The sequence below is a fragment of the Oncorhynchus gorbuscha genome, linkage group LG19, assembly GCF_021184085.1.
Source record: "Oncorhynchus gorbuscha isolate QuinsamMale2020 ecotype Even-year linkage group LG19, OgorEven_v1.0, whole genome shotgun sequence".
NCBI lineage: Eukaryota > Metazoa > Chordata > Actinopteri > Salmoniformes > Salmonidae > Oncorhynchus > Oncorhynchus gorbuscha.
Genome location: NC_060191.1, coordinates 73,647,887 through 73,663,281, shown reverse-complemented (window position 1 = coordinate 73,663,281; position 15,395 = coordinate 73,647,887). Strand labels below are relative to the sequence as shown.

At 48.8% G+C, this 15,395-nt stretch overlaps 2 protein-coding genes across 2 annotated transcripts; one reads left to right on the top strand and one right to left on the bottom strand.

Moving 5' to 3' along the window:
* Positions 1-547: 547 nt before the first annotated feature.
* Positions 548-12,251, bottom strand: bud23 (BUD23 rRNA methyltransferase and ribosome maturation factor). Its single transcript, XM_046314757.1, has 12 exons — positions 12,072-12,251; positions 11,794-11,831; positions 11,500-11,595; positions 11,299-11,381; positions 8,823-8,919; positions 8,553-8,649; positions 5,076-5,126; positions 4,677-4,762; positions 4,181-4,226; positions 4,036-4,097; positions 1,986-2,075; positions 548-1,618 (listed from the first exon to the last, which is right to left on the bottom strand). Exons 1-12 carry the CDS (start codon positions 12,117-12,119, stop codon positions 1,564-1,566), a joined length of 849 nt encoding a protein of 282 aa, XP_046170713.1. The 5' UTR covers positions 12,120-12,251; the 3' UTR covers positions 548-1,563.
* Positions 12,252-12,525: 274 nt separating this feature from the next.
* dnajc30b (DnaJ (Hsp40) homolog, subfamily C, member 30b) lies at positions 12,526-14,002 on the top strand. The gene has a single exon (XM_046314756.1). The coding sequence runs from the start codon at positions 12,601-12,603 to the stop codon at positions 13,858-13,860; it is 1,260 nt and encodes a 419-aa protein (XP_046170712.1). The 5' UTR covers positions 12,526-12,600; the 3' UTR covers positions 13,861-14,002.
* The last annotated feature ends 1,393 nt before the right edge of the window (positions 14,003-15,395 follow it).

Below are 15,395 nucleotides of genomic sequence, written 5' to 3'. Positions count from 1 at the left end.
TAACCTGTACCCCTGTATATAGTCTCATTACTAAACTGTACCCCCATATATAGTCTCATACACATTCATATATATACACACACACACACATTATTTTTTACTTCAGTTAATTTAGTTAATTTAGTAAATACTTCAGCACTTAAAACTGCATTGTTGGTTAAGGGCTTGTAAGCATTTCCCTGTTGTATTCAGCAACATAACATTATATTTGAATTATTGTATCTAAACCGCTGTGAAATTATAATTTCAAGAACCAGAAATATTACATCTTCAGCTGGCTTTACAAAACACGCAAAAACAAAAACTTAAGAACAAGAAGCATAGAAATAGTGCATATAGAACACATCTACAACTTCTTAGACTTGCTTTCAATGAGAACGACAGATCTATAACTCACTTTTCTATGTGAAGTCGGTTCGTCGCCCCCAAAAAGCAGCTTTAAAATAGAATATGCTGATTGATGGGGAATTATATAGTCCAGAAGAATGGGTCCAAGATCAGAGAGGGGAATATTTTATTTGCAGTCTACCGGTCCATGTCCTAGAGAGGGGGCCAGTTTCTGTCCAGAGGATAGGGGGTCATGTCCTAGAGAGGGGCAAGTTTCTGTCCAGAGGATTGGGGGTCATGTCCTAGAGAGGGGCCAGTTTCTGTCCAGAGGATAGGGGGTCATGTCCTAGAGAGGGGCCAGTTTCTGTCCAGAGGATTGGGGGTCATGTCCTAGAGAGGGGCCAGTTTCTGTCCAGAGGATAGGGGGTCATGTCCTAGAGAGGGGCCAGTTTCTGTCCAGAGGATTGGGGGTCATGTCCTAGAGAGGGGCCAGTTTCTGTCCAGAGGATAGGGGGTCATGTCCTAGAGAGGGGGCCAGTTTCTGTCCAGAGGATAGGGGGTCATGTCCTAGAGAGGGGCCAGTTTCTGTCCAGAGGTTAGGGGGTCATGTCCTAGAGAGGGGCCAGTTTCTGTCCAGAGGATAGGGGGTCATGTCCTAGAGAGGGGCCAGTTTCTGTCCAGAGGTTAGGGGGTCATGTCCTAGAGAGGGGCCAGTTTCTGTCCAGAGGATAGGGGGTCATGTCCTAGAGAGGGGCCAGTTTCTGTCCAGAGGATAGGGACCACAACCAGATAATCATTAGACTGGTGGCCAGTCACTGTTTAGCTACAACTTTCCACTCCACATGCTCTAGTGGCACATGACACCAGAAGGAGTGGAAAGTACAGAAACTGTCCCCTCTCTAGGAATGTTATAGCTAAACAAAGCCTAGCAACCAGTCTAGGTAACCACAGCAACTGGCAGTCACCAGCGTGAGTGGGAATCACATTCTCAAATTGATATGAATAAATTTCCATTCCACTGATAGAGAGACAACTCCCGGAAAAAAACAACCATCAACTTCTAAAATGGGAAGAAAATAAAGATTTTAATCCACCCGTTTTTTAAGTGAGTAGGATTGATTTGAGTCCATTTAAGTTTAAATCTTGCCGGTCACAGCTCCTCCGGTCACACAGGAAGGACAGTAGTACTTCATGAGTGTGAACCTCCGGGCTGGAACACACAGGACTGACCGGGGTTTAAAAGTGAGGCCTTCTCTGCCTGGCAGTGTACTTTGTGTCAGCTCGGACCTCCCTGGAAAACAACACACACCACAGAGGGAAGACTGTAAGAGACTTTTCTGTTAGAGCCTGATGACTTCCTCCAAATGGGGTTGTAAACTATATGAACATCGTAATGTTGACCTGTACAGGATCAGGATCCCTGCCCAAATGAGAGGGTAGCCAGGATCCCTGCCCAAATGAGAGGGTAGCCAGGATCCCTGCCCAAATGAGAGGGTAGCCAGGATCCCTGCCCAAATGAGAGGGTAGCCAGGATCCCTGCCCAAATGAGAGGGTAGCCAGGATCCCTGCCCAAATGAGAGGGTAGCCAGGATCCCTGCCCAAATGAGAGGGTAGCCAGGATCCCTGCCCAATGAGAGGGTAGGCAGAGGTGTACATACCTGCCCTGTCTTCTCCTCCTCTCCTTCTTCTCCAGGACCCAGTCTTTTCCCTTCTTTGCAGACTTGCCCTTCATGTTCTTAAAGCGAGATCTTTACAAAAGACAAACAGGAAATGACCACCAGTAGACACAGGAAGGGATTGAGACACCTCGGCTCTAAACAACCTGTTTTACATATTTCATCTTCAAATCGGCTCCCTGTCTTCGCTAACAGATGTGATCAGTGTCATTGTAAAGGACGTCACACTGCTTGCGAAGCCATTTCCTCCTGATTCGGCTCATACCAAGGCTCCAACCCAGGACCTCTGTCTCGCAAACACACAGGATCACACCCCTATTAACTTCTTGGTGACTGGGGGCAGTATTGAGTAGCTTGGATGAATAATGTGCCCAGCGTAAACCTGGTACTCAGCCGTAAAAGCTAGAATATGCATATAATTAGTATATTTGGATAGAAAACACTCTGAAGTTTCTAAAACTGTTTGAATGATGTCTGTGAGTATAACAGAACTGATATGGCAGGCGAAAACCTGAGAAAAAAATCCAACCAGGAAGTGGGAAATCTGAGGTTGGTCGATTTTCAACTCCGCCCCTATTGAAAATACAGTGGGATATTGGTCCTGTTGCACTTCTTAAGGATTCCACTAGATGTCAACAGTCTTTAGAAACTTGTTTGAGGCTTGTACTGTAAAGTAGGGGCTCATAAGGGCTGTTTGAGTCAGTGGTCTGGCAGAGTGCCACAGGCTCGTGACGTGCGGTCATGAGAGAGTTAGCTCGCTTTCCATTGCATTTCTGAAGACAAAGGAATTCTCCGGGTGGAACATTATTGAAGATTTATGTTAAAAACATCCTAAAGATTGATTCTATACATCGTTTGACATGTTTCTATGGACTGTAACGGAACTTTTTTACATTTCGTCTGCTCCTAGTGAGCGCACTTCGTAACTTTGGATTTGTTTACAAAACGCGCTAACAAAAGTAGCTATTTGGACATAATTGATGGACATTATCGAACAAATCAAACATTTATTGTGGAACTGGGATTCCTGGGAGTGCATTCTGATGAAGATCAAAGGTAAGTTAATATTTATAATGCTATTTCTGACTAATGTTGACTACACAACATGGCGGATATCTCTTTGGCTGTTTTGGTCTCTGAGCGCCGTACTCACGATTATTGCATGGTGTGCTTTTTCCGGAAAGTTAAAAAAAAAACTGACACAGCTGTTGCATTAAGGAGAGGTTTATCTAAAGTTCCATGTATAATAGTTGTATCTTTTATCAATGTGTATTATGAGTACTTCTGTGAATTGATGTGGCTCTCTGCAAAATCACTGCATGTTTTGGAACTACTGAACATAACACTCCAAAGTAAAATTAGATTTTTGGATATAAATATGCACTTTATCGAACAAAACATACATGCATTGTGTAACACGAAGTCCTGTGAGTGTCATCTGATGAAGATCATCAAAGGTTAGTGATTCATTTTCTCTCTATTTCTGCTTTTTGTGACTCCACTCTTTGGCTGGAAAAATGGCTGTGTTTTTCTGTGACTTGGTGGTGACCTAACATAATCGTTTGTGGGTGCTTTCGCTGTAAAGCCTTTTTGAAATCAGACACTGTGGCTGGATTAACGAGAATTGTACTGATTTTAATTCTGAGATTTTTTTGTCGTTTTGAATTTGGCGCCCTGCACTTTCACTGGCTGTTGGCGGGGTGGGACGCTACCGTCCCGAATATCCCAGAGAGGTTAAGTGTCTTACCCAGTCGAGACACAGAAAAGCTATTTGGACGAGCAAGTGGACACACTTCAGGCTGAGTTTCCCATATCTCCATCTGCTACATCACGTGATGTCAGAGGGCAGAAAAGCTGCCCGGGCAGTAACTGTAATCAGGCAGGAAGAGCCTGGCCTGACGACAAGACCTGTCCAAATGCCATCTACCCCAACTATGTTAATGCATTGATTAATGAGTCTTCTCGTTAGCATAAATGGTGGTAATCAATCACTACAACAACACTTCTAAAGTTGAGGATGTTATTTCTTTACCTCTGTCCTGTGAATTGGACTTGATTTGGGACGTCCCTGTCCACTGTCTCTGACACCAGCCCCTGAAACACAGGGACCACAAACCACCTGTGTTCAGCATTCAAGACAACAGTTTCTACAAATTAACCCTTGTTCTTTTCCTCACCTTGGGTAGGGTTCCTGAAAACCCAGCGAACAGACACAGGAAGAACCTGATGGGGAGAAAAAAAGGAAAAAAAAGAGAATAATGTCAGTTTTAATCATTTAGCAGCCACTCTTGTCCAGAGAGATTTACAGTTAAGAGCATTCATCTTGAAGTAACTAGGTGGGACAACCACATATCACAGTCATAGTAAGTAAAACCATCCCTCAATAAAGTAGTTCCCTAGCAGTCAGTAGTGGGAGTGTTCATGCCAGAAAGACGTGTGTGTGTGTGTGTTTCTAGTATGACCATCAACTGACGACCATAGAAATAGAATCTGACATCATTGACTCACTATGACATCACTGACACCATTATGCCATCATTATCTCATTATGACATCATTATCTCATTATGACATCACTGACTTAACAGGAGAGGCCCATTCTATTGGTTAAATTTCCATGGTGACTACCAAACCAGGTTGGGACGCTGGGTGGCAGGGGGGGAGGGGACTCACTTTTTGGCCTTGGTGCTGTTAGGATAGTCCACCACCATGCCTCCACTGAAGCCTGCCTTCATGGCCTGGGATGTAATCAGTTCCAGCTGCACACAGTCAAGTCTATTATTCATATGCACAGCACAGACTGAAACGCACTGAAACGCACTGAAACGCACTGAAACGCACTGGCTGGCAGGTTCACCTCTCAATATTAACAATAGTAAAATATTAAAGTAACAAAGGTGTTATAAAATAGAACATTTAGTATGAATATATATATAGAAGGAAGACAGTCAACAACAGTTACACAGATGAGAAGAGCGACTACAGGTCAGGAGTGGCAATCAGGTGTCACGGAGTGTGTCGGCATGTTTCTGTGGAGACTGACTTTAATAAACTATTTTCACATCACTGTACCTGCTCAGAGTTCTCTGGGTAAAGCTGAAAGACTGCACGGGCTCCTCTTGACTAAAAAAGATATGGGACAATAACACAAGGAGTTAGATTGGACCGATGTCACTAGGGATCTCACCAGGGAGGAGTTAGATTGGACAGAGGTCACTAGGGATCTCACCAGGGAGGAGGAGTTAGATTGGACCGATGTCACTAGGGATCTCACCAGGGAGGAGGAGTTAGATTGGACCGATGTCACTAGGGATCTCACCAGGGAGGAGGAGTTAGATTGGACCGATGTCACTAGGGATCTCACCAGGGAGGAGGAGTTAGATTGGGCCGATGTCACTAGGGATCTCACCAGGGAGGAGGAGTTAGATTGGACCGATGTCACTAGGGATCTCACCAGGGAGGAGGAGTTAGATTGGGCCGATGTCACTAGGGATCTCACCAGGGAGGAGGAGTTAGATTGGACCGAGGTCACTTGGGATCTCACCAGGGAGGAGGAGTTAGATTGGACCGAGGTCAATAGGGATCTCACCAGGGAGGAGGAGTTAGATTGGACAGAGGTCACTAGGGATCTCACCAGGGAGGAGTTAGATTGGACCGATGTCACTAGGGATCTCACCAGGGAGGAGGAGTTAGATTGGACCGAGGTCACTAGGGATCTCACCAGGGAGGAGTTAGATTGGACCGATGTCACTAGGGATCTCACCAGGGAGGAGGAGTTAGATTGGACCGATGTCACTAGGGATCTCACCAGGGAGGAGGAGTTAGATTGGACCGATGTCACTAGGGATCTCACCAGGGAGGAGGAGTTAGATTGGACAGAGGTCACTAGGGATCTCACCAGGGAGGAGGAGTTAGATTGGACCGAGGTCAATAGGGATCTCACCAGGGAGGAGGAGTTAGATTGGACAGAGGTCACTAGGGATCTCACCAGGGAGGAGGAGTTAGATTGGACAGAGGTCACTAGGGATCTCACCAGGGAGGAGGAGTTAGATTGGACAGAGGTCACTAGGTATCTCACCAGGGAGGAGGAGTTAGATTGGACAGAGGTCACTAGGGATCTCACCAGGGAGGAGGAGTTAGATTGGACAGAGGTCGCTAGGGATCTCACCAGGGAGGAGGAGTTAGATTGGACAGAGGTCACTAGGGATCTCACCAGGGAGGAGGAGTTAGATTGGACAGAGATCACTAGGGATCTCACCAGGGAGGAGTTAGATTGGACCGATGTCACTAGGGATCTCACCAGGGAGGAGTTAGATTGGACAGAGGTCACTAGGGATCTCACCAGGGAGGAGGAGTTAGATTGGACCGAGGTCACTAGGGATCTCACCAGGGAGGAGGAGTTAGATTGGACAGATGTCACTAGGGATCTCACCAGGGAGGAGGAGTTAGATTGGACAGAGGTCACTAGGGATCTCACCAGGGAGGAGGAGTCACAGGGAGGAGGAGTTGGAGATTGGACAGAGGTCACTAGGGATCTCACCAGGGAGGAGGAGTTAGATTGGACAGATGTCACTAGGGATCTCACCAGGGAGGAGGAGTTAGATTGGACAGAGAGGTCACTAGGGATCTCACCAGGGAGGAGTTAGATTGGACAGAGGTCACTAGGGATCTCACCAGGGAGGAGGAGTTAGATTGGACAGAGGTCACTAGGGATCTCACCAGGGAGGAGGAGTTAGATTGGACAGAGGTCACTAGGGATCTCACCAGGGAGGAGGAGTTAGATTGGACAGAGGTCACTAGGGATCTCACCAGGGAGGAGGAGTTAGATTGGACAGAGGTCACTAGGGATCTCACCAGGGAGGAGGAGTTAGATTGGACAGAGGTCACTAGGGATCTCACCAGGGAGGAGTTAGATTGGACAGAGGTCACTAGGGATCTCACCAGGGAGGAGGAGTTAGATTGGACCGAGGTCACTAGGGATCTCACCAGGGAGGAGTTAGATTGGACAGATGTCACTAGGGATCTCACCAGGGAGGAGGAGTTAGATTGGACAGAGGTCACTAGGGATCTCACCAGGGAGGAGTTAGATTGGACCGAGGTCACTAGGGATCTCACCAGGGAGGAGGAGTTAGATTGGGCCGAGGTCACTAGGGATCTCACCAGGGAGGAGTTAGATTGGACCGAGGTCACTAGGGATCTCACCAGGGAGGAGGAGTTAGATTGGGCCGATGTCACTAGGGATCTCACCAGGGAGGAGTTAGATTGGACCGAGGTCACTAGGGATCTCACCAGGGAGGAGGAGTTAGATTGGACCGAGATCACTAGGGATCTCACCAGGGAGGAGGAGTTAGATTGGACAGAGGTCACTAGGGATCTCACCAGGGAGGAGGAGTTAGATTGGACAGAGGTCACTAGGGATCTCACCAGGGAGGAGGAGGTAGATTGGACAGAGGTCACTAGGGATCTCACCAGGGAGGAGGAGTTAGATTGGACCGAGATCACTAGGGATCTCACCAGGGAGGAGGAGTTAGATTGGACAGAGGTCCCTAGGGATCTCACCAGGAAGGAGTAGTTAGATTGGACCGAGGTCAATAGGGATCTCACCAGGGAGGAGGAGGTCCCTAGGGATCTCACCAGGGAGGAGCAGTTAGATTGGACCGAGGTCCCTAGGGATCTCACCAGGGAGGAGTTAGATTGGACCAAGGTCACTAGGGATCTCACCAGGGAGGAGGAGTTAGATTGGACAGAGATCACTAGGGATCTCACCAGGGAGGAGGAGTTAGATTGGACCGAGGTCACTAGGGATCTCACCAGGGAGGAGGAGTTAGATTGGACAGAAGTCGCTAGGGATCTCACCAGGGAGTAGTTAGATTGGACAGAGGTCACTAGGGATCTCACCAGGAAGGAGGAGATCCCTAGGGATCTCACCAGGAAGCAGTAGTTAGATTGGACAGAGGTCCCTAGGGATCTCACCAGGAAGGAGTAGTTAGATTGGACAGAGGTCACTAGGGATCTCACCAGGAAGGAGTAGTTAGATTGGACAGAGGTCACTAGGGATCTCACCAGGAAGGAGGAGGTCCCTATGGATCTCACCAGGGAGGAGCAGTTAGATTGGACCAAGGTCACTAGGGATCTCACCAGGGAGGAGGAGTTAGATTGGACAGAGGTCACTAGGGATCTCACCAGGGAGGAGGAGGTCCCTAGGGATCTCACCAGGGAGGAGCAGTTAGATTGGACCGAGGTCCCTAGGGATCTCACCAGGGAGGAGCAGTTAGATTGCACCGAGGTCACTAGCGATCTCACCAGGAAGGAGGAGGTCCCTAGGGATCTCACCAGGGAGGAGCAGTTAGATTGGACCGAGGTCCCTAGGGATCTCACCAGGGAGGAGGAGTTAGATTGGACCGAGGTCACTAGGGATCTCACCAGGGAGGAGTTAGATTGGACAGAGGTCACTAGGGATCTCACCAGGGAGGAGTTAGATTGGACCAAGGTCACTAGGGATCTCACCAGGGAGGAGTTAGATTGGACAGAGGTCACTAGGGATCTCACCAGGGAGGAGTAGAGTGTACTGAAGAAGGTGTAGAGCCTCTTGGGGGGGCTGTGAGTCTTTTTGTCAGCATTGCAGAGCCACTGGAGAGCAGAAATACTGAGGGATGAGACAAAGAGAGGTAGGGGAGGACACAGACACAGGTAGAAAGAGAAGGATGGAGACAGACAGCAAGAGACATTACTAACTCAGTCTTGACAAGTCCATCAATAGTAATTTCTCAGCAGAGAACTCGGGTCTCTCTTACAGAACAGGAAGGACAAGCTCTTTACCTGATGCAGCCATCAAAGGTCCCAGGCCTGAAGGGCAATCCCTCCCCCATATCCCCCAACACAAGGTCTCCCTCCACCTCCCGATCCAGCGCTACATCTAGAGACAAGGACACAGCACTGGTCAACAGAAGAGCACAAACAAACAAATATCGACTGCTATAGTTCAGGTTGCTGATCCTTCTCTAAATATGAATGCAATATTTTTGCGCCAGGAATGAAATCAATGGCTGTACTGACACCCACTTAACCATACTCACCCAACATGGCTGTGCTGACACCCACTTAACCACACTCACCCAACATGGCTGTGCTGACACCCACTCAACCACACTCACCCAACATGGCTGTGCTGACGTCCACTCAACCACACTCACCCAACATGGCTGTGCTGACACCCACTTAACCACACTCACCCAACATGGCTGTGCTGACACCCACTCAACCACACTCACCCAACATGGCTGTGCTGACGTCCACTCAACCATACTCACCCAACATGGCTGTGCTGACGTCCACTCAACCATACTCACCCAACATGGCTGTGCTGACGTCCACTCAACCATACTCACCCAACATGGCTGTGCTGATGTCCACTCAACCATACTCACCCAACATGGCTGTGCTGATGTCCACTCAACCATACTCACCCAACATGGCTGTGCTGATGTCCACTCAACCACACTCACCCAACATGGCTGTGCTGATGTCCACTCAACCACACTCACCCAACATGGCTGTGCTGATGTCCACTCAACCACACTCACCCAACATGGCTGTGCTGACACCCACTCAACCACACTCACCCAACATGGCTGTGCTGACACCCACTCAACCATACTCACCCAACATGGCTGTGCTGACACCCACTCAACCATACTCACCCAACATGGCTGTGCTGATGTCCACTCAACCATACTCACCCAACATGGCTGTGCTGATGTCCACTCAACCATACTCACCCAACATGGCTGTGCTGATGTCCACTCAACCACACTCACCCAACATGGCTGTGCTGACGCCCACTCAACCACACTCACCCAACATGGCTGTGCTGACGCCCACTCAACCACACTCACCCAACATGGCTGTGCTGACACCCACTCAACCACACTCACTCAACATGGCTGTGCTGACACCCACTCAACCACACTCACTCAACATGGCTGTGCTGACACCCACTCAACCACACTCACTCAACATGGCTGTGCTGACACCCACTCAACCACACTCACCCAACATGGCTGTACTGACACCCACTTAACCACACTCACCCAACATGGCTGTGCTGACACCCACTCAACCACACTCACCCAACATGGCTGTGCTGACACCCACTCAACCACACTCACCCAACATGGCTGTAGACACCCACTTAACCACACTCACCCAACATGGCTGTGCTGATGTCCACTCAACCACACTCACCCAACATGGCTGTGCTGACACCCACTCAACCACACTCACCCAACATGGCTGTACTGACACCCACTCAACCACACTCACCCAACATGGCTGTACTGACACCCACTTAACCACACTCACCCAACATGGCTGTACTGACACCCACTCAACCACACTAACCCAACATGGCTGTGCTGATGTCCACTCAACCACACTCACCCAACATGGCTGTACTGACACCCACTCAACCACATTCACCCAACATGGCTGTGCTGACACCCACTCAACCACACTCACCCAACATGGCTGTGCTGACACCCACTCAACCACACTCACCCAACATGGCTGTACTGACACCCACTTAACCACACTCACCCAACATGGCTGTGCTGACACCCACTCAACCACACTCACCCAACATGGCTGTGCTGACACCCACTCAACCACACTCACCCAACATGGCTGTAGACACCCACTTAACCACACTCACCCAACATGGCTGTGCTGATGTCCACTCAACCACACTCACCCAACATGGCTGTGCTGACACCCACTCAACCACACTCACCCAACATGGCTGTACTGACACCCACTCAACCACACTCACCCAACATGGCTGTACTGACACCCACTCAACCACACTCACCCAACATGGCTGTGCTGATGTCCACTCAACCACACTCACCCAACATGGCTGTACTGACACCCACTTAACCATACTCACCCAACATGGCTGTGCTGACACCCACTCAACCACACTCACCCAACATGGCTGTGCTGACACCCACTCAACCACACTCACTCAACATGGCTGTGCTGACACCCACTTAACCATACTCACCAAACATGGCTGTATTGACACCCACTTAACCACATTCACCCAACATAGCTGTGCTGACACCCACTCAACCACACTCACTCAACATGGCTGTGCTGACACCCACTCAACCACACTCACTCAACATGGCTGTGCTGACACCCACTCAACCACACTCACTCAACATGGCTGTGCTGACACCCACTCAACCACACTCACCCAACATGGCTGTGCTGACGTCCACTCAACCACACTCACCCAACATGGCTGTGCTGATGTCCACTCCAACCCAGCAATGTCCCTCCTCTGACAGGTAGTCCCCACTTAGCCCGGAGCCACACCTGATGGGACGAGTTATAAAGACACATTCAGTCTAAAGTAGTTTCGATGTTGTTTTGTTCTACCCAGACCCGTTACATGAATGAGAGCCCTCAGCAGTCCCCTGGCTTGTACACATACCCTACATCGAGCAGGAAACAGGGCTGGTCCTCAGGCAGGTTCAGCAGCTCCACAGCTCTCTCAGACATCTGGCTCTGGATCGCAATCATCCGAGAACTGGAAATCCACGAGGAAATGATTGAATTACTTAGCTACCCTTGAATCATATTACATTCTACTGTCTCAAAGAGATTCCATCAAGGGCAGCCTCTGGTCAGTATGTAAATGGTAAAAAAAAATGCAACGATTTCTATTCAAACACAGCGATTCGTATTATGCAGCCCATAGGAGGTCATTATCAAATCCCGAACTCACTTCTGAGTATATTTCTTGGCCTCCTCTTCGTTATAGAACTGCAGAACGAGTAGAAATCAAAACACAAGAAGTTAAGTGCTGCGTGCAGGTAAACACAAGATGTGTCGCGGAAATGTTGTCCACATAATGAACTAAACAGAACTAGTCACATGCTCGGTAGGTATTTTGGAACAGATCACTAGCTAACTAACTTAGCAAACGTGTGTTTTCTTACAGTTAATGGGGCTAACGTTAGCTAGCTCTAGTCGGTCTTAAAAAAACAAAAATATCATACTAACAATTTCAGGCGGAGCCATATGCTCGGGTCTTCGACAACTTGAGGCCATGTCTAATTTAGTTTACTACAAGATATATACGAATGATCGATTTAAACAAAAAAAACGTAAACGTTTTTATGATGTCTGGCTACAGCTGAGGTTCCACATGTGAGTGTGACGTAGTATTTCAGCGACAAGGAAAGAGGCACGTAATTTAAAGAGACAGCCGCATAGTTGGGAAAAATACTATTAGAAACGATTTCAATAACCAAAACGACATTTTGAATGAAATGCATATCAAAACACAATTTTAAAGCATACGAATTAAATTAATTTGCACGAGACCATTCACATCAGAGAGGAAGAGGCGATAATTGAGAACGTTCAAACCCCAATTCCTCGTATATGATTGGATGACAGAATACGTTTTGTGACCACATCCCAGTTGTATATTCTCTCATTGGTCTGCTACACATTTTACCGGATCCCACCCCTGTCTTCTTCGTTTCTGTCATTTCTCCATGGCCGCTGTACCTGCAGCTACGGGAGAATGGCGGAGGTCAGTCGGAGATTGGGAAGCGGAGTTTACAGATTTTCAGCTATCAGAAACGCACCGACTCACTCCATCCCCTGCGCCGAAGATCGACCACACGAAACGATGTCAGCAGCAGCAGCAACCTCTATAATTGGAGCCAGAACCTTTAAAGCCAAGGTAACCGGACAAGGGATTTACGAATGTCACCCGGTGTCAACAAGGGACAGTCAGGCGAGTTCCTGGGAACCTGAACTTAACAACCTCAAAGATAATGCACAGGAATGCACGGAGACAGAGCACATTGATCAAATACTTTCTAGGCTAAAACACGAGAACAGACTGCGGTATGGGACATTACTTTGGTCAAGTAGTGATTTGCTTTTATTAGACATTGATGCTAAACCCGCTATCAAATTAGCAACTGTTCAGGATAGTGAGCTCAGACGGTCACCATTGTACCCGTGGCCCAGTGTACAGTCTCTGTCCCAGGGTAATCTAGTAACAGTGCACAGGATGATGTGTTGGAATAGCAGAGGTGTTGTCATGGCCACCTTACACCCTGAAGTCTTCGGGTCACCTCAGCAGCTCCGAGCATTCAGCACGGTCATGCTCATCCTGGCAGAGCAGCAATCAGGCCGGTTTCGACCTCACCCAGAGGTCCTGTACTCCACCAGGACTTACAGCTGGAGGAGCAAAAACAACCAGTCAGACTTCCCGCCTCTTCACAGGAGCAGAACGGCCTACTACGACATCCTCCGAGTGTCCCCAAGCGCCACCCAATCCCAAATAAAAACAGCATATTACAAGCAGTCGTTCATCTACCACCCAGACAAGAACCCCGACAACGAGGAAGCCACCCAGCGTTTCTCTGAGATCACCGAGGCCTATAGCGTGCTGGGGAGCATGGCCCTCAGGAGGAAGTACGACCGCGGCATCCTCAGTGGGTCAGACATCCAGGGGGCAGGGAGACCCTCTGAACGGGAGACCACCTCCAGCAACAGAGCCTCTGGCCCACAGCAGCGTCAACAACAGCAGAGATCCCCACGGTTCTCCAACGTAGGAGGGAAGGCCATGTTTGATTTTGATGCCTTCTTCCAGGCTCACTATGGTGAGCAGCTGCAGAGGGAGAAGGAGCTGAGGGCCAGAAGGGCCCAGTACCAGCAGAAACAGCAGCAGGATTATAAGCAGTGGAAGCTGGGGAAGATGTTGGAGATTACTGTAGGGGTGCTGCTGGCCATGGGAGGAGTCATCTTCTTCAGTATCACCAGGTCCTGAAATAGATATAAACCAATCTGTCCCTACCTACCTGTTGAGGTTCTGTCTTTGGACAAGTGGCTGCTTGAAGTGTTACACAATGTTTCAATTTCTCTCTCTTCCCAGGTTCTTTTCACAATAAACCGTTGACTTTCAACAAGAATAGCAGACAGTGATGTCGTTAATGGGCCCTACTCTCTACAGTGTCATTATCAGGACTGATACCAGACTTTAGCCTACTTCCTTTCTACACAAGTGATTATAGCCACACATACATGGCCGAGCTCTTCTAAAAACTCAAACGACAGTTGTTTTATACAGAGATGATTTAGTTAGTTAAGTAGGATCCCCATTAGCTGTTGCACATGCAGCGTGTGTTGTCCTAGCTTCAGGGGGAAGATGGACAGGGACTCTACTGTCCTAGCTTCAGGGGGAAGATGGACAGGGACTCTACTGTCCTAGCTTCAGGGGGAAGATGGACAGGGACTCTACTGTCCTACCTTCAGGGGGAAGATGGACAGGGACTCTGCTGTCCTACCTTCAGGGGGAAGATGGACAGGGACTCTGCTGTCCTACCTTCAGGGGGAAGATGGACAGGGACTCTACTGTCCTACCTTCAGGGGGAAGATGGACAGGGACTCTACTGTCCTACCTTCAGGGGGAAGATGGACAGGGACTCTGCTGTCCTAGCTTCAGGGGAAGATGGACAGGGACTCTACTGTCCTACCTTCAGGGGGAAGATGGACAGGGACTCTACTGTCCTACCTTCAGGGGAAGATGGACAGGGACTCTACTGTCCTACCTTCAGGGGGAAGATGGACAGGGACTCTACTGTCCTACCTTCAGGGGGAAGATGGACAGGGACTCTGCTGTCCTAGCTTCAGGGGGAAGATGGACAGGGACTCTGCTGTCCTAGCTTCAGGGGGAAGATGGACTCTGCTGTCCTACCTTCAGGGGGAAGATGGACAGGGACTCCGCTGTCCTAGCTTCAGGAGGAAGATGGACAGGGACTCTACTGTCCTAGCTTCAGGGGGAAGATGGACAGGGACTCTGCTGTCCTACCTTCAGGGGGAAGATGGACAGGGACTCTACTGTCCTAGCTTCAGGGGGAAGATGGACTCTGCTGTCCTAGCTTCAGGGGGAAGATGGACAGGGACTCTACTGTCCTAGCTTCAGGGGGAAGATGGACAGGGACTCTACTGTCCTAGCTTCAGGGGGAAGATGGACAGGGACTCTACTGTCCTAGCTTCAGGGGGAAGATGGACTCTACTGTCCTACCTTCAGGGGGAAGATGGACTCTACTGTCCTACCTTCAGGGGGAAGATGGACTCTACTGTCCTACCTTCAGGGGGAAGATGGTTCTACATTGGGTCGCCAGGACAGAGAAGAGCCTGGACTGGGCTGCAAAACACAAAACATAAAATACATGACAGAGTACAGAACATTTACTTTATATACAAGAACAACAAGATTATAATAATACATGGAATATAAAATAGTAAATTATAATGACACAACTGAATTGCGGTTGTTTCTAGAGATCTGGGAGGATGACT

Bases quoted from the DNA above. Each gene is read 5' to 3' on its own strand.
- bud23 (XM_046314757.1), bottom strand. From the start codon at position 12,119: ATGGCCTCAAGTTGTCGAAGACCCGAGCATATGGCTCCGCCTGAAATT. The intron at 11,382-11,499 runs GTATGTGTACAA...TCGTCCCATCAG, and splicing joins TGTTTCCTGCTCGATGTAGG to GTGTGGCTCCGGGCTAAGTG. The intron at 2,076-4,035 runs GTAAAGAAATAA...TCTTTTGTAAAG, and splicing joins GTCCAATTCACAGGACAGAG to ATCTCGCTTTAAGAACATGA.
- dnajc30b (XM_046314756.1), top strand. From the start codon at position 12,601: ATGGCGGAGGTCAGTCGGAGATTGGGAAGCGGAGTTTACAGATTTTCA.